The 27,680-nt window shown below is 33.2% G+C and overlaps 3 protein-coding genes across 10 annotated transcripts; all 3 read left to right on the top strand.

Annotated features, from left to right (window-relative positions):
- The first annotated feature begins 348 nt into the window (after window positions 1-348).
- LOC129881148 (probable LRR receptor-like serine/threonine-protein kinase At2g16250) lies at window positions 349-3,859 on the top strand. Its single transcript, XM_055955528.1, has 4 exons — window positions 349-2,353; window positions 2,440-2,565; window positions 2,755-2,777; window positions 2,866-3,859. Exons 1-4 carry the CDS (start codon window positions 417-419, stop codon window positions 3,471-3,473), a joined length of 2,694 nt encoding a protein of 897 aa, XP_055811503.1. The 5' UTR covers window positions 349-416; the 3' UTR covers window positions 3,474-3,859.
- Window positions 3,860-11,173: 7,314 nt separating this feature from the next.
- LOC129881138 (syntaxin-61) lies at window positions 11,174-17,520 on the top strand. 2 transcript variants are annotated; one of them, XM_055955516.1, is made up of 8 exons: window positions 11,174-11,407; window positions 14,899-14,964; window positions 15,450-15,563; window positions 15,932-16,045; window positions 16,136-16,329; window positions 16,864-16,954; window positions 17,097-17,162; window positions 17,258-17,520. In XM_055955516.1, the coding sequence occupies exons 2-8, from the start codon at window positions 14,911-14,913 to the stop codon at window positions 17,366-17,368; spliced, it is 744 nt and encodes a 247-aa protein (XP_055811491.1). In that variant the 5' UTR covers window positions 11,174-11,407; window positions 14,899-14,910; the 3' UTR covers window positions 17,369-17,520. The 2 variants fall into 2 exon arrangements, with proteins under 2 accessions (XP_055811491.1, XP_055811481.1); XM_055955506.1 differs by having other exon boundaries at window positions 11,174-11,412.
- Window positions 17,521-22,253: 4,733 nt separating this feature from the next.
- Window positions 22,254-27,680, top strand: LOC129881096 (uncharacterized protein At1g01500-like). Of its 7 annotated transcripts, none has more exons than XM_055955493.1 (3): window positions 22,254-22,537; window positions 23,602-24,400; window positions 26,566-26,954. In XM_055955493.1, the coding sequence occupies exons 2-3, from the start codon at window positions 23,690-23,692 to the stop codon at window positions 26,611-26,613; spliced, it is 759 nt and encodes a 252-aa protein (XP_055811468.1). In that variant the 5' UTR covers window positions 22,254-22,537; window positions 23,602-23,689; the 3' UTR covers window positions 26,614-26,954. The 7 variants fall into 7 exon arrangements, with proteins under 7 accessions (XP_055811468.1, XP_055811459.1, XP_055811451.1 ...); XM_055955484.1 differs by lacking the exon at window positions 26,566-26,954 and adding an exon at window positions 27,020-27,680 and having other exon boundaries at window positions 22,255-22,537; XM_055955476.1 differs by lacking the exon at window positions 26,566-26,954 and adding an exon at window positions 27,089-27,651 and having other exon boundaries at window positions 22,260-22,479.

Below are 27,680 nucleotides of genomic sequence, written 5' to 3'. Positions count from 1 at the left end.
CAAAAAGAAAAGAAAAAAAAAATAAGATAAAGCGAGTATCGAATATAGTGAAAAATCAACTACAACCAAAAAAATGAGATAAAACAAGTATAAATTAAGCGAGTATCAAATACAGAGTGAAAAATCGATAATTAAAAAGATGAAGAAAAAGAAATGTGATAAAGTAAGTATCGGATATAGAGTGAAAAACCAACAATAACAACAACAAAAAAATGAATAAACTAAATATCAGACATCGGATGAAAACCAACAAAAGAGAGTGGAAGGAAAGGGGCAATTTGTCCTTGCATGGCAACTGAAAAAGAGATATATAGTATCACAGCTGTATATTTAAAGGAGCCTTAAATTGAAACAACTATTGTAAATAAGAAAAATGGAGACTTAAATTTCACTGCATATCATAGTCCATACACCAAATGTTAAAAAAAATGTTACAACATTTCATGGGAACTCAATTCAAGATTGCTCTTTTCTTCTTCTGCTTCTTCTTTTACTCAGTTTTATCTAAGCAAAACCAATTGGAACACAAAGCTTTACTAGATCTTAGATCATCTTTGGGTATCAGAGCAAGAAACTGGCCAAGAAAATCTGACCCCTGCACCAATTGGACTGGAATTCGTTGCAACAATGGCAAAGTTGTGGCTATAAAGTTAACAGGACTAAGAAGAAGTCACAAAGGGAATTTATCTCCACAGTTTGCTGTTGATTCTTTAGCCAATTTTACTCACTTGTCATCATTCAACTCATCAGGTTTCATTCTCCCAGGGCCAATTCCTGATTGGTTTGGCCAAAAGTTAACTCAGCTTAAACAACTTGATCTTAGTTCAAGTTCAATTCTTGGTTCACTTCCAACATCACTTGGGAGTTTGAGTAATCTTGATTTTCTATCTTTATCTAATAATTCAATTACAGGAACTGTTCCTTTAGAACTTGGAAAGTTGAGTTCTTTAAGGGTTCTTGATCTTTCTGTCAATTCACTCACAGGTTCAATTCCAAGTTCTTTTTCAGATATTGTGAATCTGTCTGTTCTTGATTTGTCTTCAAATTTCTTGTCTGGACAAATCCCTGTTGAGTTTGGTTTATTTCTTGGACTTAAGTTCCTTAACTTGTCAAATAACAGTTTAAGTTCTTATATTCCAGCTGAAATTTCAAATCTTTCTGAATTGGTAGAACTTGATCTTGGCTATAACTACTTGTCAGGGTCATTGCCAGAGGATTTATCAAGATTGAGAAATTTAAGTAAATTGTTGGTTGGAAATAATGAGCTAGAGGGTGCATTTCCTAGTACCTTGTTTACTTCAAATGTTTCTGTATTGGAGTATATAAATCTTAGTTGGAATCGATTTGAAGGCGAAATTCCTGATGCTTTGTGGTCATTGTCTCATTTAAGGATTCTTGATATTTCAGGGAATAATTTCACTGGTGTGGTTTCAAATATTACCTATTTTAGTGCTAATGGTGCTTCATATAACCTTTCAAATAATCTTTTCTATGGAAATGTGACGTTTAATGTTCGGAGTTTTCAGGCGATTGATCTGTCTAAAAACTATTTTCAAGGACTAGCACCCGATAAATCTGTTGTTCGAGTTGTGGATAATTGCTTTACAGGGTCATTGAATCAGAGGAGTTTAGAAGATTGTAGTAAATTTTATGCTGATAGAGGTCTAGTTTTTGTTGATGGCAGAGTCCACACTCCGGTACAAAGACCCTCAAAGCGCGGGCATAAACGTTTGCTTATAATGGTTGGAGTTTTTGGTGGAGTTGGTGTTCTTATGCTTTTGGCACTAGCCATTTTATTGTTTTGGAAGATATGCTACAGAGGAAATTCAAACGAAAGGGGCATATCGAACATTAGTCCTGTTGTGGAAGGAGGGAATAATCAGGCACCAGTAAAGTTCTCTAATGATATATTTGGTTCGATCGAATCATTTACTTATGATCAGATACTAAAAGCCACAAGCAACTTCAATGAAACAAATCTTATCAAGAATGGTCATACAGGAGATATTTTTCGAGGCATATTAGAAGGCGGTGTCACCATAGTTATCAAGAAAGTTAATGTACACCATATTGAAAAAGAGACATACAAGTTGGAGTTGGATTTGTTAAATTGGACAACACACCATAGGCTTGTCCCTTTTTTGGGACATTGCTTAGAGCATGAGAATGAGAAATTCTTGGTCTATAAATATATGCCTAATGGAGATTTGTTCAATTTGTTGTCCCGTGATACGGATTTAGAAGACGAAAATGGACAGTCTTTGGATTGGATAACAAGATTAAAAATTGCAACAGGAGCTGCAGAAGGCTTAGTTTATTTGCACCATGAGTGTAATCCTCCCCTTGTTCATAGGTATTTGTTTCTTTCCTTTCTTGCATCCTTGTTTGATAATGTTGTACACCAAGCTAATTATATTCTGCATTTTTTGGTTCTTGAAGAGATGTTCAAGCTAGCACTATCCTTCTCGACGATAAATTTGAAGTAAGACTGGGAAGTTTGAGCGACGTGTGTGCACAGGAAGGTGATAGCCAGAATTTGATCTCAAAGTTTTTCCGCACGCCAAAGTAAGTATTACTTGGATCATGATTTGATCCTAATAATAATGATCTAGTATCTTCCAATTCCAGATTTTTCAGAAATGTAATAGACATTTAGTTAGATTTATGTGTCTACATTTCTGTATACTTATTCTGCATATTGCTTTATGTTTCAATTTTCTAAGATATATTATGTTTCTTCTTGACAATAAACAGGAATCCTGAGGGAGAGGCTGCTGGTATGTACAATTCTTTTTGTAAAAAAGCGCATAGTAGAATAGAATAATTTCTCCAAATTTCTCATATGCTGCCTTTATACATGAACAGGATCTTCATTTACAAGTTGCAGTACTTATGATGTATACTGTTTCGGGAAGGTCTTACTCGAGCTTGTAACTGGTAAGGTTGGCGTAAGTCACTCAGACGATGTCTCAACCAAGGAGTGGTTGGACAAACTTCTTCCTTTCATCACTATACGTGAGAAAGAACTAGTGTCCAAGATAGTCGATCCGTCTCTAATTATAGACGATGACTTATTGGAAGAGATGTGGGCTGTAGCAATAGTAGCCAAAGCATGTCTTCATCCGAGGCCTTCTAGACGTCCTGAAATGAGACGCGTCCTGAAAGCACTTGAGAACCCATTTAAGGTCGTTAGGGAAGGAAGTTTCAACTCTATAAGGCTACGAAATACTTCATCGAGGAGATCATGGAGTGCTGCTTTTCTTGGTAGTTGGCATCATAGCTCACAGGATTGTACTAATGCTAGTGGCCAAACAAGCAAAGAGGCAGGCATAGTCCTAAAACAGTCAGGAAGAGTAGGATCTCATTCACTTAGCAGCGGGAACGAACATTCATCATCGTGTAAAAGATCATCCAGTGAGATTTTCCCCGAACCTCAGGACACACTAGATATAGAGAGACAAGACATGAGCTAGCCATCCAGCGCGAATCTATGCCAAATGCATTTCTGCAGGCAATGGTTTTGTAAGTATTAGGGGCTTTGATTTTTTATTAGATGATGAGAGGTGGTACTATGATCGTTCTGAAGACCTGGGGCCTACACGCTACACACATGTTATGCGGTTGGTAAACTCTTTCCTTCTGCGACCAGCCTATCAAATCGGATCAGTATTTTTGAATATGTTGTGTTACGTCATGTACATGTATTCTGTTTTCCTCTTTTCTTTTCTTTTTTGTGTTAGAAATGTTCATGTGCTTTGTAAATTTTCAAAAAGTTTACTCTTGTCCCTTGATTATGTGCAAAATACAGATGTGATGATAGAACAAGCATATAACTGTGTCAAGAGTGTACACTATCTAATCCAGATTCACAATTTCATGATCTAATATTTTGAGATTGCAAGAAAAAGTATGATATAATTGAACAGTAGGACCTCATAACTGCTATAGTATGCTTATCCCTTGTTGGGCCTAATTAAGAACCCGTTTGGATAGGCTTTAAGTTGGTCAAAACCAACTTAAAACCCCTTTTTAGCTTTTGGACATACTTGTCTAATGCTAACTTTAAGCCATAAAGTTCTTAAAGTTAGTCAAAAATGAAAAGTTAGGATTCCTAACTTTTTTTTCTAAGTGCTTAAAGTCATTTCTTTGACCATAGAAATTACTTTTATATCCCTTATATTTTAACTAAATTCCCAAACTATCCTTTTTATTCTTTTAACCCTAAAGTTCACATCAATTTCCTCATTTAAGCACTTTTATCCAAACACTCAACTGTTTATTTATAAAAATAACTTTCAGCATCTTAAAGTTTTAAAAGTATTTTATACATAAAAGTTGTTTTTTTAAGTTTATCCAAATGGGCTCTAAGTCTAAGAAACTCTATACATGTATATGAACCTTAAAGTTACAAGGAACAAAGTCTTCTTTAAAATGCATATCGTTGTACGATGGCGGAGCAAGGATTTCACCAAGGAGATTTAAAATATATTCTAGTAACCATGCTTTGAAAACTTTTCGTTTTGATCCGAGGGTCTATCGAATAACCTCTCTACCCCTCACAAAGGTAGGGGTAAGATATGTGTATATCCTACCCTTCTTAGTCCCCATTTGTGGGATTACACTGGGTATGATGTTGTTGTAGTTAGATTCAAAATATAAAGAAGTAAATACACAAAAAGGTAAAGGGATGCGACATCTACAATACCTACATAAAAATTAATTTTGATCTTATATATATAGTGTAATTTTCCAAAGATACATTGTGTACGTCCCTCTAGCTTAAATCCAATTATGGGTTCGCACAGGTTTAACAAAGCTCAGTGTTTCGTCATCAAACCTTATATGTATGTGCAAGAAACAAGTACTATATGAAAGTTCGATTTTTTCACTTAAAACCAACAACGTATAAATTCTAAATTCAATATATTCTTTGTTAGGGCTTTAAGTGCGTGTTTGACCATGTTTCGTTATGAAATTTGAAGGGAAAAAAAGTAGTTTTTGTTTTCAAAGTGAAAAATGATATTCTAAAGAAACGGAAACTTGTAGTGGCTCCATAATAAGAAGTTATCCACAATTTTGTAAAACAAGTACAACTTATGAAAGTGAACAACAAATAAGTAACCTTCAAGTTCCTCATTGTCTTTACTTTCTCTTTAGAAATACTTTAAATTATTTTGTTTTGGAACTTTGAACCGTAAGCGGATGTAGCTCAAATGGTAGAGCGCTTGCTTGAACTCATTTTGTTGAATCTCCTTGTATGATTTCCTGATTCCGCGACTGTTAAAGATTTGAAAGAAGAAAATATAGTACAAAACATAGCTTGAGTGACATAGTTCACTAATTCAAACTGTACGCCATGAAGGCACCAACAAATGATGAGGCCTACTTCTGATATTTTTAGTAACATGATTTTTAAGGAACTAAATACTTCATGTCTAAAAAATTGTAGGGATATATGAATGCTAAAGTCTTTGCTGGATAGCATCTTCTGATCAGGCCTGTTGGTTTTTTTAAAGAAGTTTGATTACTTTTGAAAGTTGATGTATTTGTGCCTAGTGATTTGCAAAAGATACTATGTAATATTTCTCTTTGTTTTGTCTCCTGCTTTTATATTAATTAACGGATTTTTGTACATAATTGTACCGGCAATAAAAAAAAGTTCAACAAAAATAGTTGTATGTTTATGAAATGGATCGATATTTGATTAAATAGTGTATATATAATGTATAATTTCGTATCAAAGATGTATATACATCCACATACGCTATTTATACATTGAGGGTTGATTTATTTTCCAATTCCGACCAACTCAAATATCCTCTAAAAAGCTCCAAATTTTAGATATAAACTTCTTTCAATGTTTCAAATCTTTTGATATATTATCATATTTACATCTATTGCCCAATCAAATTGGAGCATGGGGATCCTGAATGCCCAACTTGTGAAGTAAGTGCTCATATTGTCACTCAATTAAATAGTTACTATCTTAGAAAGTTTGAAAAAAAAAATTAGAATGGGTATTTTTCTGAGATAGTAATAACTAGTGTTAGTTAAGGATATTATTGTTATCAATTGATTGAAGATGAAAGGGAATTAAGGGATGATCTCTATCACAATATTTATCTCCAAACTTAATAAATTTGGATGACATCCGGATGAACCTGGAAAGGCAACGGATTATCCAACAATAAAAGGTCATGACCAACTAAATCTCTATCATGGTTCTTCAAATTCAGTCCCTACTATAAATTTTGGAGGATAACAGCAACAATATATCCAGTGAAATTCCACAAGTGAGGTCTAAGGAGAGTAGAATGTACTCAAACTTACCCTTATCTCGTGGAGGTAGAGAGGCTTCAAAGTCAGCACAAGCTGAGTGAATTCATAACTACTCTTTGTATTTTCTGCTTCAATATCATCTTGAAGTGCTTAGCTTTTTTTCACTTTTTCCTTTTTAATAAAACACCTACTAAGTTCCAAGCTTAGAACACTAGATGCAACATGTAATGTATAATTTTCAATGTAGTAGTAAACAGTCTGTATGGTATCAAAAGTAACATATGTAGAAATTGGCTATTAGAAATTTCTTTTTTTCATCTACCTCCAAACAACTAAGGGGTCGTTTGATACAAAAATTAATCAGGGATTAGTAATGCAGGAATTAGTAATGCATGAATTATTTTTTATCAAGTGTTTGGTTTATTGTTTCCCACCTAATCTTGTATTTGGATCAAAACTCTACAAAAAAAAACTTATTTCCAATTATACCCTTGAAATATTATGAGAGTTTCTTTTTATGTAATTGAGTCAAGATAGATAAATATGGGATTAGATTATTAATTTTTTTGTGGGCTTCTAACTAGGTAGGATAAGAACAATTTTGTTGTCATGTTTTCTATTTTTCTCACTTGAAATATTTGAGGGTAAATTATTGTCATCTTAATAAATTGATCAATCACAAAACATCAATTTTTAATTTAAAAAAGATAGATCATCTATTTTTAAAATTGAAAAATGGTAAACGGTTGTAAAATTAAAAAAAAACATCTACTTTTACACCTAAAAATTGAAAGTTGTAATTTTAATATGTATGCAATTTTATAAATTGTTCAAAATACAAATAATTAGAAAAGCACACATATATCAATAAATAATACATTCAATTAAAATCACAAACGTCATGTGGTGATATATTTGCCTTTTCAATTAGCAAATGTTAAACAACTCACATTTCAAATATTTTATTGATTTGTATTTGAATTATTTAGCAACAAACAACTCTTTCTAAATAATAAAATTTGTAAGCTACTTAAAATAAATTTACTGGTACAAATACAAAACATAAAATCAAAAAAAAATGATTAAAAGGATTTGAGGGGTACTTTTATCTTTACATAGCTTAATCTCATGGTATTAAACATATGTATCACTAATACCACCATATAGGGTGTAGATTAGTTATACATATGCCCAAAATTCCTACCAAATGTAGTACTAAATAATACCATACATAATACATGGACTATTTCTTTTAATACTTCCTACCAAACGACCCCTAAAGGAGTGAAATGTTTAACCAGATATATATTTAAATAATTATCGTGTTGTTTAAATATTTTTTAATTATTTTAACTAAATAATTTGAGGGTGTTTAAACATTTTTCTAAAAATTTATTTTTGAAATAATAAATAAATGAAAATGAAATGGAAAAGTAAAAATGAATATCTATATTTAAGTAATATTCCTCCATATTAAGTGAATTTTTGAGGGATTTTTCATTGTTCAAAATAATTGAATTGTTCAAATTTCAAAATAGATGTTTGAAACTTTTTTCAAATGAATTGAAAAATTAAAAACGAATATCTATATTTAAGTAATACTCTCTTCATTCCATATTAAGTGAATTTTTGAGGAATTTTTCATTGTTCAAAATAATTGAATTGTTCAAAGTTCTAGATAGATGTTTGCAACTTTTTTCATATTTGCCCTTTCATTTATTGAAGTTTTATATTTTCTAGGAGATAAATCACCTACTTGCAAAGTTATATTTATGATTTTACAAAAGGCAATAGTGGAAAGTATGGTTCAAATTATGTCCTTGAATATTTTTCTTAATATATATGCATTGCCTCATAAATTCACTTGATATGGAATGTAGAGAATAGTGAGTAGTTAACAAAAACAAAATCAATTTTTTCACTTATCCACATTAAAATTCGACTATTCTAAATTCACATGGCATAAGTCTTTATCCAGAACTCGAACCGAAACTTCTTATTAGGACCCATCGATGCACCACATTTTTGGAGGTGAGTAGTGTAACACCCCAAAAAAAATTCGCCAAGACTCGAACCATTCTTCATATGTGTATAAACTCGAAATGAATGATTTCTAACTGTATATATGAAATATGATCAATTCCTAAGTATTTTAAGTATATTAGAGGTGAATTAGGGTCATAAGGAATCTCTAAAACCAAGCCAAGTAAAAGAATTTCTATTGACTAAGTTTTCGTATGAGATCATATAAGGGTCAACTTCAAATGATCATATCTCTCAATATATAAGTATTTAGGTGATCCAAGACCTATCAAATTAAATCTCATTGAATCTTCTTTTCAACGCCATCAAGATTACATATTTTGAAGTTTGGAGTAAAAAGTTATGTCCAGTTAACCAGAAGGGTACGCGACTAGTCCGCATCGCAGACTTGGCCAATTTTGGTTCAACTTAAAATTTCGAAAAAAATGAACTATATGGGAACAACTCCGCGACGCGGACTTGTTCCATCCTAGTTCAAATTTTTGCCCATTTTCAATTTTTGGGAGGGGCTTTTTGGTCTTTTCCCCACCTTTTCCAAGTATAACCCTAGTCGTTTTGGGACCAAAAAAACCAGTTCCCTCATAATATCCAAGGAGGTTTTCCTCTCCTTCACCTTAGGAAATTTTAGAGAAGAGACTAGAAAGGAGAAGAAGAGTTAAGATTCAAGATCTTCAATTCATGTCTTTGATTTTCGGTGAGATAATCTTCATTCCAGGTATGTTAGGCTATTCACAACGTTGGACTAAGTTCATCCTCGTGCTCTACATCTTCATTGATTCGAGTTGAGTTGAGTTTAGAGTTTCCATGAATTGAGTTTTTGAGTTATCTAAAATTTCTATTGAGTTTTTGTGAATAAATCCATATGTATTGATGATGTTTTTGAGTTGAGTATTTGGGTATACATTCATGTATTCATTCATATGAACCCAAGATGAGATTTCATATTTGTCATAAATTGCCTTGAGGTTGAGATTGATGGTTTTCATGTATAAATAAAGTATTGCTCTCAAAGTGAGATGATGCATATTTTAATAAGTTTGATGAAATTGAACATATAACTAAATAAGGATTTTGGAGCAAGAAGTTTGATGATGATGTAAATGATGTTCATTTTTAAAAAGTGAAATGGTTGATGAAGAGGTAATGTTGATGATGATGTTTTGAGATGTAATGGATTGGAGTCTAAAGTTACTACATGATATGATTTACAGAATTCGATTTGATTGGAGTCTTATGAGCATTTTGTGTATAAGTGATTTTTTTGGAGTCTTATGAGCATTTTGAGTATAAGTGATTTTTTGAGTTGGAGTCTTGAAAATGTATGATTTAAGTTTGAGAAATTTCTTAATTTTTATGTTAAGCATGAGTATTTTGAGTATAAACGAGTTGAACATTTTTTTACATTAAAACATCTATTTTGCGAATGAGTTGATGAGTTACAATTATGTTTTAAATACATTTAATATCTATTGCATGATTGAGTTGAAAGCATGTCTTAAATGAAAACATTAATGATTGTTGACTCGGAGTCCTGGTGAGTTATGAATGAGTCTTGAAAGAATTGTTTGATTGAAAGAAGTGATGATTGAGATATATTGACTTTTGAAAAAAGGTCTAATTAGACCAGATGAGATTGAGTTTTGAAAAGAATTTAATGAGACCAGATTAGATGATTTGAACATCTGACATGATAGATATGAGTATATTGAGTGTTGATGAGTATTGAGCACCGAATTGGATAAGAGTATAGTCCCTACTCCAATCCCATGAATTACGTAGCCAACGTAGGAAGGGATTGAACCGTTAAAATTGGATGTTTCCATATTTCATTTTTCTGACATAATAGGACTTGATTGATTGTTGGATCCATAATTTGTTGATTCGTTCATACCCTGGCAAAGTATTAAACGAACGTGACAACAACGTCGGTTTGTTGTATATCACTGGTTCATAGGTGATGGTTATCGATTAGAGAAACTCTCAAATTGAGTGGATTGTACATGATATGATTGGTTTGATTGAGATTGTAGATGATTGAGTCGAATTGTAAAACATTGCTAAATTTTAATTTGCATATCTATTGAGTTGAGTCCTTTGACTTTATTGTTGAGTTGATTGTATATGATTGGATTGGATCGAATTGTATATGATTGGATTAGATCGAATTGCATATGATTGGATTAGATTGGATGGTATATGATTGGATTGGATCGGATTGTATATGATTGGATTGGATCAAATTGTATATGATTGGATTGAATCGGATTGTATATGATTGGATTGGATCAAATTGTATATGATTGGATTGAATCAGATTGTATATGATTGGATTGAATCAGATTGTATATGATTGAATTGGATTGTACATGATTGGATTGAATTTGATTGGATTGTATATGATTGGTCTCTGTCTAAAATGTATCCTTACTTTAGACTTATGGCACCTGATTGAGTCTCTCACCTTTCGATTTGAAATATCTGAATTGATATTATTCTACCTTGATGCATGTTTCATTCTGCCATATTACATACTTGTACATTCCACGTACTGACGTCTATTTGGATCTGCATTGTTTCATGATACAGAGACAGGTTTAAGAGATCATGCGCACTGTTGAGGTAGCCATGAATCTGTACACCAATTAGATAATAATGATAAAGGCTTTATAGATTAGATAGTGATGGGTTGAGTATTTTATTTCTTTAAATTGTTCTTGTCAGATTATTTTAGTGATATAAATTGAAGTCCGATCTGTTGGCCCGTGACCTTTTTTTTTTTGAGCTAGATTATTGATTGAAATTACTATCTAATTATCTCTTTATTTTAAGTTTTTACTAATGGAATAAATAAACGGATGTGATAGATCAGTCGATCAGTTTTGGGTGCCGGCCTCGTTTGTCTTCAGAAATCGCAGCAACATAGCGAAGCATCAAAGCCCAAATCAAAATGGATCTCTGAATCTGTAGCTCAGAAAGTCGGTGAATCTCCATTTCTTCAACTTTTAATCCTTTAATCACTCACAATCTACCTCGACTTCTCCATCTTTGGTCGCTCATCACCTCTCCATCTCCGTTTTGCTGTGAGGTGAGGTAAGAAATTACACTTTGCACCTCTTGAATTTGGTTCGATTCGATCTAGGCCTTTTTGTTCTGTGATTTTGCTATGAAATTTAGGCCTTTAACGTTTCTGAGAATTTTCTAGGAAATTTAGGCCTTAAAGTTTCTTAGATTTGCGATTTTACTACGAAAATTCCTGTTTTGAGTTCTTATTTTACTGATTTGTCGATTCACCCTGCAATCAAACAAATCATCTATACGAGGCAACAAATAGTTATTCATGATATTTACCTTGTTCAGCTGCTCATAGTTGATGTACATGCATAGATTAGAATCATCCATACAGTAGGCCTGATGAAGCCCTCTCGACGGAAGTATGATGTGTCCCTGGAGAAGTTTTAGAGCAGAAATCAATCTTTCCTCTGAGAGGTTAGTTGGGTAGATCGTCTGGAACATTGTCTAGTATTGTACCCATGGGGTCATGAACTGTAGCAATAAAGTCCAAACAAACCCTGACTAATAGTCCTCTGCACCTTCGTGAAAGATATGATTTTTTCCCTGGGTCATGGAAACTATACAATTCCATAGTTCATGAAGTTTGACTAGTTGCTCCTCCGACCCGGAGTGGATTCTAGGGTAAGGGAAGAGCGTCACCTTGCAGTAGCAAGTTCTACATGTTCCACGGAATACCAAACCTCAAAACCTTGGAGTGGCAATCAAGTGTGGTGTGACATGATGCCAGCCAATTCTTACACATAATAACATTGAGGTCCACCATAGGCAACACAATCAATTCAACCGCGGTGTCTTTGATCTGTACTAAAACCTCACAGTCTCATCCACAACAATAGACTCCCCCACTGGAGTCGAGACAACAACCTCTCCAAACAAGATGATAAATGTGGTGACATATAAGAATAGTTAGACCCAAGATCTATAAATGCAAATGCCCCATGACAAAAAATTGTAAAAATACCTATGACCACGTCATTCGATGCCACAGCATCCATTCTGGCCATAGCATAACGATACGAGTTGGTTCCCATTACCCTGTACACCCTTGCGACCGTTACCACTAGCGACATGTGGAGCGACCTTAGCTGGCTGAGCTGTATTCTGAGTTGTACCAGTATGCCTTGGACACAAACATGTGCTGATATCCATTAAAGACTGATGTGCAGTACATATTTGGATTTTTATATAGCCCATGTACTACAATCAGTTGGCTCCTTGATGCATTCTGCTCTGAATTCTGCTTCCAGCAACTATGGAATTCAACTCAGTCAAACATGAGAAGTTTCTGAGAAGGCATTGTTTGCATTCATTTTATTAACATAAAGTGCTTAGACCAGAGTGCTGGCCAATAAAGATATCTCATGTTCAGAAGATGCATGTTGTGGAGATGAGGATGCTGAGATGGATGTGTGGACACACTAGGAGTGATAAGATCAGGAACGAGGTTATTCGGGAGAAGGTGCGAGTGGCATCCGTGGTCGACAAGATGAGAGAAGCGAGACTGAGATGGTTTGGGCATGTGCAGAGGAGGGGTGTCGACGCCCCAGTTAGGAGGTGGGAGCAGTTGGATTTGAGGGCTATGTGGAGGGGTAGAGGTAGATCGAAAAAGTACTGGAGAGAGGTGATTAGATAAAATATGGCGGTACTCCATATCACCGATGACATGACTTTAGATAGAAAAGAGTAGAGGTCGCGGATTAGGGTAGAAGGCTAGCAAGGATAGAATGGTGTCTTACCGTGTGTCGGTCTAGGGTGGTCGTAGGTCTAGGCGTGCCTTTATAGTTGTGTTGCTATTGTCTTTGATTATTGCAGTACTTTGCTATAGCTATTGTTTTTGTCTTGTAACTATTTTGCATTGCATTTTATTTTTATTTTTATTTTTATTTTTATTCCTATTTTTATTTCTATTTTTACTTTTATGCTATATATTCTTTTTTTTCTCTCGTACTTGGAACTGTGACTTTCGAGCCGGGGGTCTTTCGGAAATAGCCTCTCTATTTTCATGAGGTAGTGGTAAGGTCTGCGTACATCATACCCTCTCCAGACCCCACTTGTGGGATTCCACTGGGTTGTTGTTGTTGTTGTAAAGTGCTTAGCCTTTGGGACACATTCGATATAGTTGTGCAAGGATTTTAGTTTAATAGTTTTGATTGACATTTCTTTTTGCAGGTAAGCAACTTATTGTCACATGCTAATGCTATTAACTAAAAATTTGCACAACTATATCGAATGTGTCCCGAAGGCTAAGCACTTCAGTAATGTCAATTAAATTTTTTACGAACCATGCTCTCTTCGATAAAAATCATGTACAAATTATTTGAATTTCTAAAAAAGCTGTAAATAAATTTCGAGTGGAATGCATCAAGGAGCTCACTGGATTGTTGTATAATATCCCAAATATATACTGCACATCGGCCTTTTAATGGATAACAGCACAGGTTCGTGGTCTCTTTCAAACTACTCTCACCCTCTCTGGTCTATTTCCCGATGAAATCAAGTACCATGTTCCTCTCTCTTATTCATATTCTTTTTATTGTCTTGTGAAATGAAAGACACAAACCTGTATGTCTTCCCAGTTATCAAAAGAGGACCTGCTTAGTTTGAATTTTGTGAGTTCAAATGGATTGGTATGGAATTTCTCTATGAAAAGCTTGCTTTCCAAAATTTTGACAAATCTCATTTTGTATTTGGGGATTTCCACAAGACCCTTTTCCTTTGTGAAGATTTATGTTTTTATTCTCAGATCTCATGGGTAAAATTCTCTTATCTAAATAGATATTTTTGAGTTTTTGGAAATACCTGCTTTTCCTGAAAAGCCAACAATTCATATTCGAGAGCTTTTGAATGACAATCTGGAACTTTTGTATCAATAATGACTACATTACAAATCCCGAAGGGTAACATGGACTTGTTAAAGTTGATTCAGTTGGGCTTTTTTACATTTTTTCTCACTTCTCAGATGAGTTAGCTGTGGAACAAATTGTTTACCTTATTTGCTATAGGTCTGTTAGCATATGCATTTCTCCATTTGTTTAAAGAATTTAGGTTCAACCCAGACCGAACATGTTCACTTTGAACAAACATAAAGGCACATTCATGCTTAGTGTTATATAACAAGAACCGAAATACACCTACCTCTTTACTGAAAGAAGTCGGGGACTATTTTGAATTTTCGCATTGGATATCTGTAATGCCTTTCTACTGGAGATAGTTAGGGATATAGATTACAAACATATCACTTTGGTCGTATATAAGAGTTTTTCTTTTTTTTTTTGGAATTCATCCTTCTGATAATTTTCATATTTTCTCGGAAAAGCCTTCTTGCTAAATTGCTACTGTATCTCTCCGTCATAATACACTTTAGGGAAAAGGTATTTTGAGATGTACTACTTTGCAATGTCAGAGCATACGATATAGTTCTCCATCATCTTTCTCCTGATGCTTTTTATTTGTATTATATATGTTTTTTTAATTATCTGATGTGTCCAGTTAAATGTTCTACAGTTGGTGTTGAAGATGTCTTCAGCTCAAGATCCTTTTTATATTGTCAAGGAGGAAATTCAAGAATCTGTAAGTTCAACTACTTCTATGTAGTGATGTTCTTATAATCTTGAAGTGAAGTAAATCCTATTCGTCTTAAGATTTCCTTTTTTTATTAGTGTGTTGTTCGTATTCTTGCATGGAGATAGATTCATGAAGGGTTGATGATGTTTCCTGTCATAGTGTCATGTATCTATCTCTTTCTCTCTCAACATTTTGGGGGAGGGGGTGAGTAATGTGTTTATGAGATAAAGTAGAATTCTTCTAGACTAAGGATTAAAATAAAGTACTCCAGTAACAGGTAAGAAAGCTACTGTTGTGATTTTCTTGAGGCTATTGTCTATTATCATAGAAGAAATCAAAAACTAAGCAGAACAACTAAGAAAGTTTATCTCTTTTTACTGTTAAGAAAAGGATAAACTAAGACTTTCCTTGCTGTTAGAATCTGTTGGTTCTCATCTGTGATCAAGTTTGTTGACTACACAATCTAACTCTTGAAATTCGTGCTTGGTTAGATTGACAAGCTCTTGTCCACGTTTCATCAATGGGAGCAAACTCCTACCGGAAGTAGTGAGCAAGTACATCTTACCAAAGAACTTCTTGCTTCATGTGAGAGCATTGAGTGGCAGGTATGTGCAAAATCGTAGCTCCTTGAAACTTGATTAATTGATATTTATCGCTGTTTGGTTTGTTAAATTCTCTTTGTATGTCTTCCTGATTGCCTGTACAGTACGTGAATGAATAATGGTGATTTTGAATAGGCAGACCGCAGATACAATTGCATGTTTGATGTGTTGCACCACTCTTAAGTTCAGTCTATGAATTTGTACTGTACAATCTGTCGTGTTTAGTACTTAGGGAAAAATGTTCTTCTGTCAATGCAGCAACATACCCAGTGTTGTTCTTCTGTGAATGTGAATCGATATTGATCTACTGCAGCTATTTCTAACTTCATCTCCTTTTATCAATGCTGAATTCCTGTTTTCTTGATGAGAAGGTGGATGAATTGGACAAAACAATTGATGTTGCAGCAAGAGATCCTTCTTGGTATGGTATTAATGATATTGAGCTTGATAAGAGAAGAAGATGGACCAGCAATGCCCGTGCTCAAGTATAACTGATTCTGTTGATGCCACATATATATATTCATCTGTACCTTGGTTCCTTAAAATAAAAGGCTATTTCAATTGCCTTTAACCAGGTGGGAAGCATGAAGAAAGCTGTAGTAGCTGGAAAGCAGTCAAATGGGACGGGTACATCTAATCTGAGTGGGATGCGGCGAGAACTGTTGAGATTGCCAGATTCTGATCAGAAAGAGAGATCCAATGCATACAATGCCCGAGATAATGATGACTTGATATCATCAGAATCAGATAGGCAATTACTTCTTATGAGGTAATCTTCCCTCCATTTCTTTGCATCTATCCTTGTTTGTCATGTTTTTATTGCCAATTTATTTTATTTCCAATCTCACTGAATCTTGCATGCACCTTTCCATTTATCTTTCTGAGAAATCCTCTTAATGCTTTCTCAATCTTTATTGTGGAATCCTAGCCTTTTGATTTTATTTATGTGGGGAGGATGATATGTATCATCAACCTCCCTAAGATCTTTATGTCGTGGTCATAACCATTCTGCCTTGTCTTTTTAGCTTTCTGAGTTTGTGTACTCAACTTCATTTATCATGGAATAGTATGCTGTATTCATTAACCTCTAGTACCTATCATTAAAGGTGTTAGCAGTATAATTTTGGCAGCACTTAAAATTATGTCAAGAAGACTTCAATTAACATAGAACTTAGAGCATGTAGCAGAATCTTGAATCTATTTGAAATGGTACTACAGCATTTTTATAGGTTTTAAATTTAACTTTCAGAAAGCCTATTTTCTGGATCTTTCACTTCTAACAACAGACTGATGTCCTGTGCAGGCAACAGGATGAAGAGCTAGACGAGCTTAGTGCCAGCGTAGTCAGAATTGGAGATGTTGGGCTCACCATACATGATGAACTTCTTGCACATGTGAGTGTTACCATCTTGCTTAATCAGTTCCTTGAATTTCTTGTCACTCAACAAAATGCAGCTGCTTTAATTAATTTTCTCAAGCTTCTATTGAACTCCGCTGAAGCCAAGTGTAGTTAAAATCAATATATGTTCCTTGCAGGACAAGATCTTAAGTGAGTTGGACACGGAGATGGACAGTACATCTAATCGCCTTGATTTCGTTCAGGTAATTGCTAGTGCTTTATCTAGTTTTCAAATTTCCAAAGAACTTTTATCGCGGTTATAGTATTCTTATCGCGTGGAAACCACAATTTGTTGCAGAAAAAGATTGGCATGGTAATGAAGAAGGCGAGCGTCAAGGGACAGATGATGATGATTTGTTTTCTGATAGTTTTGTTTATTGTTCTTTTTGTTCTGGTTTTCTTGACCTAGTTAGCATAATTTGTTTTCTTGATGGTTTTGGTTTTGTTCAATCCATTCTGTTTTTGTCGACCCAGTTTATGTACGTATTGTTATGGAAGAAACTGGCATATATACAGCATACATAAATGAATTGGAAATCTTGGCATTGACACTCCTACAAATGTTGTCATTTCGTTGTAAAAAAGAAAAAGAAGCTAAATATATACGTTTTTCATTTTTGGGTAGTAAGAGCATTTTGAAGTGTGTTCATAGATCAATAATTCAGGGATTGTAATGTATAGATTATTTTTTTTATTCTAAAAATGGGGTAAATAGCATAAAATTTTGAAACTAGATTTATTTTTCAAACATAACACAATAGGGTTAGAAGATGAAAGTTGTGGAGATTAGGAATGAAGATATTCGGGATAAGTTAGGAGTAATTTTTGTGGTGGACAACATGAGAAAAATGATGAGAAGTTTAGATGTCCAGTGAGGAGGTATGAGAGGTTGACAATAGGAGGTATGAGAGGTTGACAATGGCGTAGAGGTAGACCAACAAAATATTGGAGAGAGGTGATTAGACAGGACATGACTCATCTTGAGCTTACCGAGTATATGACCTTAGAAGGGAGGGTTTAGGGTCAAAGATTGGGTGTTTCGCATTATTTTGTTGTTATTACTTTCATTTATGTATTTTCTTTTTTAAAATACTTTGAAATGTTGTTTTATATAAGTTGAGGGGTAACTGAAAACTGGTTCTTTATCTCTATGAAGTAGGAGCAAGATTAGTGTATGCTTTATTCTCCTCAAACATCACTTATGTGATTAAATTAAATATATTGTTATTATCGTTATTAGTTGTAGTATACGGTGGAATTATACTGAATATGTTATTGGATATAATAGAAAGAGTGTTGATAATTGGTTTGAAAAAAAAAAAAGATTTTATGTTTACGTCTAATATTGGCAATCCCAACTCTTCAAATAAGATGATAAATATGTTTTGTCCCTCAAAATCTTTGAGTGAATAATTTCTTTACTGGATTAGTCATTTTTAGACTTTAAATTGTCTTTTATCAATTTTCTTTTAGGAGTTAATAAAGTCAACCTCTTCATTGACAAATATTTTATGACTAAAAGATTCAATTTTTCAATTTGTATCATTTGATAAATCATTGACAAATTGTGTAAAAGATTTTATTAGGTCACAAAATGATAATAATTTTCATAAGGTAGCTGCACAAAAGTCCTCAAAAGTCATAATATGACATTTTACATGTGTGGAGCATGTAAACTATTATTGAGTTAGTTAAATGAGATAAAACATTCCTCTTATTTAAATCTTTTTCTTTATTGTTATTTTATAAATTAATCGCACTACTTAATACTTTTGCTATCTCAAATTATTTATCGTGATTTTTAAAAATAGATATATTAAATTATTTGTCATTTTAAAAGTTCAAGATAAAACTAATTTACTTTTTGATTTTTTATTCTTAGTAGTAATCATCATCATATATATATATATATATATATATATATATATATATATATATATATATATATATATATATATATTAAAAGTGAAAAGTTTCAAACTCCAAAATTGGATTACCATTTTACCTCTATACGAAATTATTGTTATTATAAAATATTCAATTAATAAAATAATAAATAGTGAAGTATAAATGAAATAATAGTACTTTAATGCTTAAGGCACCCAATTCTAAATTCAGTGGGGATGAGGGAGTTAGTTTCCCCCTTATTCTTTTGTTTAGTTAACTGAAGAAACTCAAAAGTAGGTAACTAAAAATATTAAAACTTGAGAATTAAAAATCTTCATAAATATCTAATAATAACATGTAACTAAAATGATAAAAAGAGGAAAAGGATATATATTTATGAAATGTTATGAATTTGAGACCTTTGTTACCTTTGTTTTTTCTATTTCTTGCACTTGATATCATTATATATATTTATTTTTGAATATAATCTTTCTCTTTTATAAGGTGATTGACACGAGTTTTAAATAATTGCTAAAGAGTATACTATGGATTATATAGCTATAAGCCTATAACTCAACCTTATATATATTTGGTTTTGTGAAACATAGTATGACTGAGTTTATAATTTTACTTTTGATTGTGGTTTAAGATGCTTTTAATTGATCAATATAATAGTTTGGTCTTTTCGGTTGCTCTTTCTTTCTGAATGCATCATGCAAATACATATTGGAATATTTTTTTTTAATTATTACGCATAAGTTTATTTATTATATCTTCGACGGTGAAGTTGTCATCAAGAAAATACTAATACAACCTCAGAGAATTGCTGCCAACACTAAAAATAAATGGCTATTAGCGACATAAAAATGCTCCCCTAAAATAATGGCTATTAGCGATATAAAAATTGTTGCCAGTTCTAATGTTGATTCAGCAGGTTGTGATGATCGGAAGACTGTTATTAATTATTAAAAATTAGATATTATAGTTAGTTGTTTCATTTTAATCTTTTAGTTCATATTATTAATTTTCACCTTATAGTAACATAGAAACAAAGATCATATAGAATGGTCAAAATCATATATGCATAGCCAATGAGGTATTTACAATTATTGAGTAGCGAAATTAATGTTCTACGAAAAAAAAATTCATTTAAAAGAATAGTATATGAAAAAGAAGAATGCAATTCATATAAGCTCAAAATCTGAAAAATATTTTTATATTTGTGATTTCATCAATTACTAGAATAAAATCAAATTTGGCATAGATATATATTCAAAATTTAGACAAATCATCCTATTTTTGAATGGAGCTAAGATAAATATATATTTATTGTGCTTTATTTGCAGGTTTTACACAAATTTATTTCTTCTTCATGTATTTGCTAATTTCAACAGAGGCTTTTATATGCATTTATTAATTTTTCAAGTAGAAGTTCCTCAACATATTCTTCCCATTCAAGACTATATTATCTTAACTATCTTCATATATTTTATTGTTTGATAGAAAATATAATGTCCCACTTTTATGTTTTTATTATTTAATTAATAAAAATATAAAAGGTAAAATTAATATTGTTAATTTTAGCATTTTCTATTTTATAATTTAACTTCATAATATAAAGAACATTATAAAATAATAAGGGACAAACGTGCAACGCACGTTCTAAGAGATTAGTTATTCTTAAAACTTACAAACACTTTAAAAAAAAGTAAATATTTAATTAAAAATATTATATTTTAAGACATAAATAAAAATAAAAATAATCAAAATTTTCTTCTACTTAATGTTCCTTTAAATAATTATAAACAAATAAAAACACAACGGATAATTTGAACGAACGCAGCGGAAAATTCAAGGGGCTCATACATACTTTAATTAATGATATACTTAATTAGGAAAGTGAATGGGGTCATGTTTAATTTTGGATAGCACACTAGTACATTTCTTAAAATCTACAAATGAAAAGTTTTTTTGATTTGTCATTTAGTATTTATAATTCTTACTGAAGCACCAATAAAATTTAAAATTTTTAATTAAGAATAAAGCAATTTCATCATTATACCACAATCCGTATTACAAATAAAAAATTAATAAATTCAAAACATCACTTTCATTAATTGAAATTAAAATTGAAGATATCACCGACCTCATAAAACTAAAATTCATTCATTCTTTCTTTTCTTGTAGATAAGGTTCACAATGTGATCCAAGTCCAACACCCATCCTCTTTGTTGGCCCCCATCACCATCAACATTTCTTCTTGCTCATGAATTTTTCACCACCCCCATATCAATTGAATTTATGTCTAGCGGTATATAATTTATTTAAAGACGTGTAACATAACTTGTGAGATATCATGATTTGAAAACATAATTTTATGTTTCATCAAAAAATTATTTGGGGCAAAAATAAAAGATCAGGAGCAAAAGTGATATATAAACATGACCACTAATTGTACAATTTTTAAATTTTTTTAATCAAAAATATATTACTTACCAAGTATTTGAATGTACAACAACTCACGAAATGAATTTTAGAGAGAGTAGAATATATGTAGGCCTTATTACTATCTCTTGAAGGTAAAGAGATAGATTTTAAAAGACTCTTGGCTCAAGTAAAGCAACTCAAAGTAGTAATTAAACGAAAGAATGGTAATTAAGAGAAATATGATAACTAATAGCAAAACAATGCGGAGCATATATGCAAGGAATCGTAACATCAACAAGGTCAATTACCTAAACATAATAAATAATAGGTGGTATCATATCCCAAAAGTCAAAAACTACATGAATACGCTAATACTACGTACGACACACACGGTACTCCACACTACCATCAAGCCAAATACATGAATAAGCTAGAGTACTAAGACAACACTCAATTATTTACTAACCTTCTATCCTTAATTATCCGCGTTCTCCCCATCTTCTATTTAAAGTCATGTTCTCGATAAACTAAAAATGCTTCATATCATATCTAAATTACTTTATCCTAATACTTTGTTCGATATACCTTTGATTCCTTTCATCCTCATTATATTCAACTTCTCATCTCTACTCATTAATACAATCACTTATATCCTTTTTACATCATCTCCAGATCATTTCAGTCTTCCTTTTCCCTAGTCTGGAATGTAACAAAATTTATATGGTCCACCCTGAATATTTTGAAATTAAACCATTGTTTGCTATATCTTGGACAACAATCTTATAAATATTGAATGGTTATGGATATTATCTTTTGACTATAGAAAGGACCCACAACAGGAAATATTCAATATTCTTCATAAATAAACATTTCTGATTTACCTTATCCTCCAAAACATAAACATTACTTATTCTTCCTTCTTCTTTTTTTGGTGATAAAGCCACGTAAACATTAGTACAGTTGAAAAAAATACTAGTAGAGACTACAGACTACAGACTAGAGACTAGAGAGAAGGAAAAAACACATTTTGATTGTAAAGATTGAAGAAAACTCCAAAAAGAGTATATAATCTTTTAGCCAACCAAAAGTTTGGTGGAAGTTGATGAGAAAAAACACTTCTTTTTTGGAGCTTGAAAGTGATTTAAAAGATCTCTTGCTGCTTGTTTAAGATATACACAAATTCAGAAAGTAGAAAAAAAGAGAGAGGTTGTGGATACAAGATTTTCTTGATAAATTTATCAAGTTGAGAAAATTTTAGGATTTTGTATGTAAATTTCTCTTTTATTTCTTGGGGTAAAAGGTGGTTTTTTTTGTTTTTTTTTTTTGGGGGGGGGGGGGGGAGTGGGGGTTACTTTGGCTGCTTATGGATTGCTAGCAATTTGTTGGTGTCTTTCTGGTTTTGGTGTATTTGCTATGATGATATCTCTGTTTGAGCCAGTTTAGTTCTTGATTTTGAGATGAAATGTAGAAAAGATTTGAACTTTGGATTGGTTTTTTGATTTGTCATCTAAAATTACTGGTGGGGTTGTGTTTATTTTCAAGAATCTTTGATTTCAGCTGCTAATTTTGCAAAATTTTCTTTTTATTCAATTTTGATGCCATTTCTTAGTCTAGCTAATTTTGATGAAGTAGAAAAGATTTCAACTTTGTATTGATTTTTGGATTTGTCATCTAAAATTACTTGTGTGTTGTGTTTAATTTCAAGAATCTTTTATTTCTGCTGCTAATTTTGCAAGATTTTCTTTTTAGTCAATTTTGATGCCATTTCTTAGTTTAGCTAATTTTGATGAAATGTAGAAAAGATTTCAACTTTGTATTGACTTTTGGATTTGTCATCTAAAATTACTGGTGGGGTAGTGTTTAATTTCAAGAATGTTTGATTTTTGCTGCTAATTCATAGCCTTCTTTGCAAGATTCTCTTTTTATTCAATTTTGATGCCATTTTTTTAGTATAGCTAACTTGTATGACTAAGTCTCATATGAAGTGTTTTTTCATTGACCTCTTCTATTTTTTGGGGTCTTTCTAGCCTTCTAGGCATAATTATCTCCAGTAAGTTTGGTTTTTTAGCAGCCTTGACACAATTTTGCTTGGTTAAAAATATATTTGATCCTATAAGAAAGCATGTAATTAAATTTAATTATATGCCCTTCTAGTTAAAATTCTGTTCCTAAAATCCTGGTCTCTTTATTTTCTGGAACCTTTATATTGTGTGTGGTTTGTGGAATAAAATCTCCCTTTTTGCATTTCCATTGTTGTTCTCTCCATGTTTTGCCTGAAAAAACATTAATGTATGATTCTCTGATCAGAGATATCTGATAATGGAACAGGGTTCTTTTGGCCCACGTTGGTCCCGATTCATGGTTCGATTATGTCCTTATATCGGTGTCTGGTGAAGGATTCTGTGGAGGATTAAACATGGAGAATGGTCATGAATCACTCAGCAATGGAAAACTGGCTGATCCTGCTCTCCAAATTATTAGGCACCATTCTTACCAATCATCGTGTGGTAAATTATCGTTATCTTGGTTAGATATAAGAGTTTTCTATATTAGAGTCAGCAATTTTATGGTTGATGATTCCACCCCGGAATATCTTACTCTCAACCACATTCCTCTAAGTCCCGATACATTGCTTGAAGTCAATGGAACAAGATGTTCCATGTATTCAGAAGGAGTGTCTTGTCTCCTTCGAAGGGATCGGGCTGATAAGAAATCCGAAGAAGCTACATTTGTGAGCACGGATAGTATAAGGTTGACGGGAAGTGTGAAATTTGAGGTTTTCAATAATGATGATCTTGTGCTCTCGGGGTTTTTAGAGATGTCGAGTAGTAATGGTTTTGTTGGGGAGTCTAAAAACAGTGAGAGGAGATGGAACATGAATTGTGAATCGGTGATGAACGCTGGCACTGGTTTCCTGAAGGGTAAACAAATTATAGATTCTGAATCATTATCACCAACAGTTGAAGTCTTTATTACTGGTTGCTTCTCCGGGACACCTATCATCTTGACCAAGAGTTTGCAGCTCAATCACCGGAAGAAGCACAACAGGAAGGGTATGTTACACTCAATCCCGGAGCATGAAACAGATGAACAGCAGAAAGATGTCTCGTCTGAACTTGATCTGCAGGTATAATTGGTAGTTCAGCACCTTTTTTTTTTCGAGGTCCATTTGGTGTTTTCAAATTCTATAATGCGTATCAAAATGCAAAAACAGCTGATAGGCCACATCCGAACAGTCAACGTAATTGAATTACCACTGGTACCTTTAAATGTACGGACTGAATCGGTTAACAAACCTAAAAATGCCTGCATTTATACTTCTTGCATACATTAAGGACCATTAATTTTAACAGATATTATGAAGATAACCGTTAGTTGTAGTGTTTAGGACAAAAATGATCACTTTTTGCATACATTTAGGATTATTTTTGATTGGGTAGTGTATATATCAAGGAACAAACTAGTCCACCCTATACATTAAGGACCAACAACAACAACATACCCAATGAAGACCCCTCTTTCTAAGTGGGATTTGGGAAGGATAGAGTGTATGCAGACCTTACCTCTACCTCAGAGGTAGAGGGGTTGTTTCCCATAGACCCTTGGTTCAAGAAGAAAAACAGTCCAAAGCAGCCCAAAAAAGAAGTAACGCAAGAAACAACAAAATAGTAACAGAATAGCACTACCAAAAAATAATATGATTGTCGAAGTACAAAAAATAACAAATAGTAACAGAAATCGCTATACATTAAGGACCATTTTGATCATTTTCTTCCTCTTCTTCCTCCTCTTTCTCATCCTCCTTTTTTTAGGGTGAATCTATTGTTTCAAATGCAGACTATTGTTTGGGTTGTTTTCCTGGTAAAAGTAGGACAAACCTGAATTTGGGGCACAAATGTTTTCCTTTCCTAAACTGTAAATGATGTGCAAACTATTGGTTTTTTTTAGCTTTAGGTTTTCTACAACTTTTTTTTCATGATAACAAGCTGCACTTTTGAAAATATCCTTGTGTGGAATCTCTCTTGAAGATTTTTACTAGATTTATACCCTCAATTTTTTGTCTGGTTCCTTTTTTCATTTCTTTCCGAAGTAAAATGTGCGCTAGCTGACATTTCAAGGTCCTTAAATTTCTTTGAACAAACTATTCATGCTCATCCGTCTTCGCTTGATGTTGTCAGCTGTCGTGCTCTATTTTGGCTGAGTCTGGACTAAGGAGTGATAGCATGGCCATGAGAACTTCCTTTTCTTACCCTACAATTGCATCTGGCTTTATTCATACTTCATATCTTTCTTTTTTTTGGATAATGTTGTTCATGCTTCGTATGATGAAAACATGTTTCTGTGTTACGACATACCGAAAAGCCTGTATCTTTTTAGAATCTTATCTTAATCAGTGTCATTGGGTATGGGCTGAGACATACCTTCAGATGATTCTTTAATATTAAATTTATGTGTCTCCCATGTTGCATTGTTCCTAGTCTGCAAGACCTTGATGTGTGGGGTCATTATCCTTTTTTTGTTTGTTTGAAGAAATTGGAAATTGTTTTGTACAAAAAGTAGCACCAAGGAGATGCCAGTATTCATAAAAAAAAAAAAAAAAATTCCTAATCGAATGTAGGGAACTGATAAAGTTAAGTGGAATGTCTACAGTGTTCACATTCTTAAGGTCATACTAAGATACAATAGATGGAAGACATACACATTTTTCAGTTTAGAAGTACGGATAAGAAACCGTCTGTGGTTCCACAAAACATGTGATGGAATAGTACTCCAGATCTTCCAATTGGTTTTCTTCTGTTTCTTCGTAGCCAGTTGCAATAAGCATCTATTCAAGATTTTGGCATTACCAATTTATCTCAAAAAGATTTAAGGAAGATATCTCACAGTTCTTCGCCGCCTCATGATGTAGGATTAGATGATTTGGCTCCTGCATTTCCTTCTCGTGTTTGTAGGTCCTATTACTTGACACATTCTTCTTAATAATCATGCGTGAGCATGCTTGATAAAAAGAATTTTACTGCACCAGTAGTCCTCCTTAACATGTTTGGCATGAACCACTTTTTCCATCTCTTCATCCTGATTGTACCCCCTCAATCAATTAGAGAACGGAGCCAATATGCAATCTCAAGTTCATCACACCCAGTTTACCTGATATGCAGGGGCATTATCACCATAAATATAGCTTGGTCTGCCCATTTTTCTGTTCTAGCATTCCTTTGTGGCTCTTCAAGAGCTCCGTGCCTTTATACTGTTTATATTGAGCTGATTGAAATGGATTTAATTTTCTTGTAGCGTATCATGTGGCTGGTGAATTCTCTGCTAATTGGGTACATGCTCTAGATGTGGTCCTCCATGAAAACTGGTGAAAAATGTAAAATGCTAGAACGGATGACTATTGCTTCCTGAATATTGTGGCTTTTGCCATGAATTTTTCAAAAGAAACTAATAAATGCTTAGCTTTCCACTTGCTATAACAACCTTGTAGAGATGTAATGTCCGTACTACGTGTGATAGAGGCCCGATTTTCTCCCTACTCAGTCCAAAGTTACAAGTATAATGTTTCTGTTGACTCTATTGCCTATTGTGCTGCTTTAGTTTTTAAGTGAAAATTGAAAGTTCAAATGTAAAGGATGTTTGCATATATTCGCGTCACTTTCAGATTTTTGAGTTCCTTTTGTCAATTCTTCGTTAGATTTTCAGATATAGTCGCCGGCTTTTAGCATTTCTTAGTTTCAATATTTGGCAGAAGTGGATCTTTCAATCATCGCTAGTCCAAGAATTTGCACGGCTTCTCAACTTCATTGTGTGTTAACAGGTTACAGAATATAGAAAGTATGAACCAGAAAGCGAAGAAGACTACAGCAACATGTATTGGAGACAGATGGAGTATATGGATGGTGAAGATGGGGAACTATCCTGGTTCAATGCTGGGGTCCGTGTTGGTGTAGGTATCGGCCTTGGCATTTGCGTAGGAGTTGGAATAGGAGTTGGCCTGTTAGTCCGCACCTACCAGACTACTACGCGGAACTTCAGAAGGCTTGTGTGATTATGTAGCGATAGCTGCATTTGTTTTTTGCATAAACCAAACGGCTAACAACAGATATATGCTTGTCTTGAGAGTGTGAATTCTGCTCGTTAGACAGTTTCAGTGTAGCTAACCGTCATACATTTTCGTGTAAACTTTCTTTCTGCTAGCTTTTCGTCTTCCCTTGCCCCGTCCCCGTGTTAAGTCTCTTTGTACCCCCTTGTTATTTTGGATTTAGGTGTGCAACTTCTTACAGTTGTAGATGTTCCATTCTGATGCTGAGATGTGTCCAAGGCTGCAAAAATTATATGATCATTTGGTATAGTGTTTGTGTTAAGCTTTTTGGGCTAGTAGTTCAATGTCATTTTGTTCTTTTTGTAAA

Source organism: Solanum dulcamara, chromosome 1 (genome assembly GCF_947179165.1).
Source record: "Solanum dulcamara chromosome 1, daSolDulc1.2, whole genome shotgun sequence".
NCBI classification, from domain to species: domain Eukaryota; kingdom Viridiplantae; phylum Streptophyta; class Magnoliopsida; order Solanales; family Solanaceae; genus Solanum; species Solanum dulcamara.
Note: the sequence above shows the minus strand (reverse complement) of the source record. Positions and strands in the feature narration are given on the sequence as shown.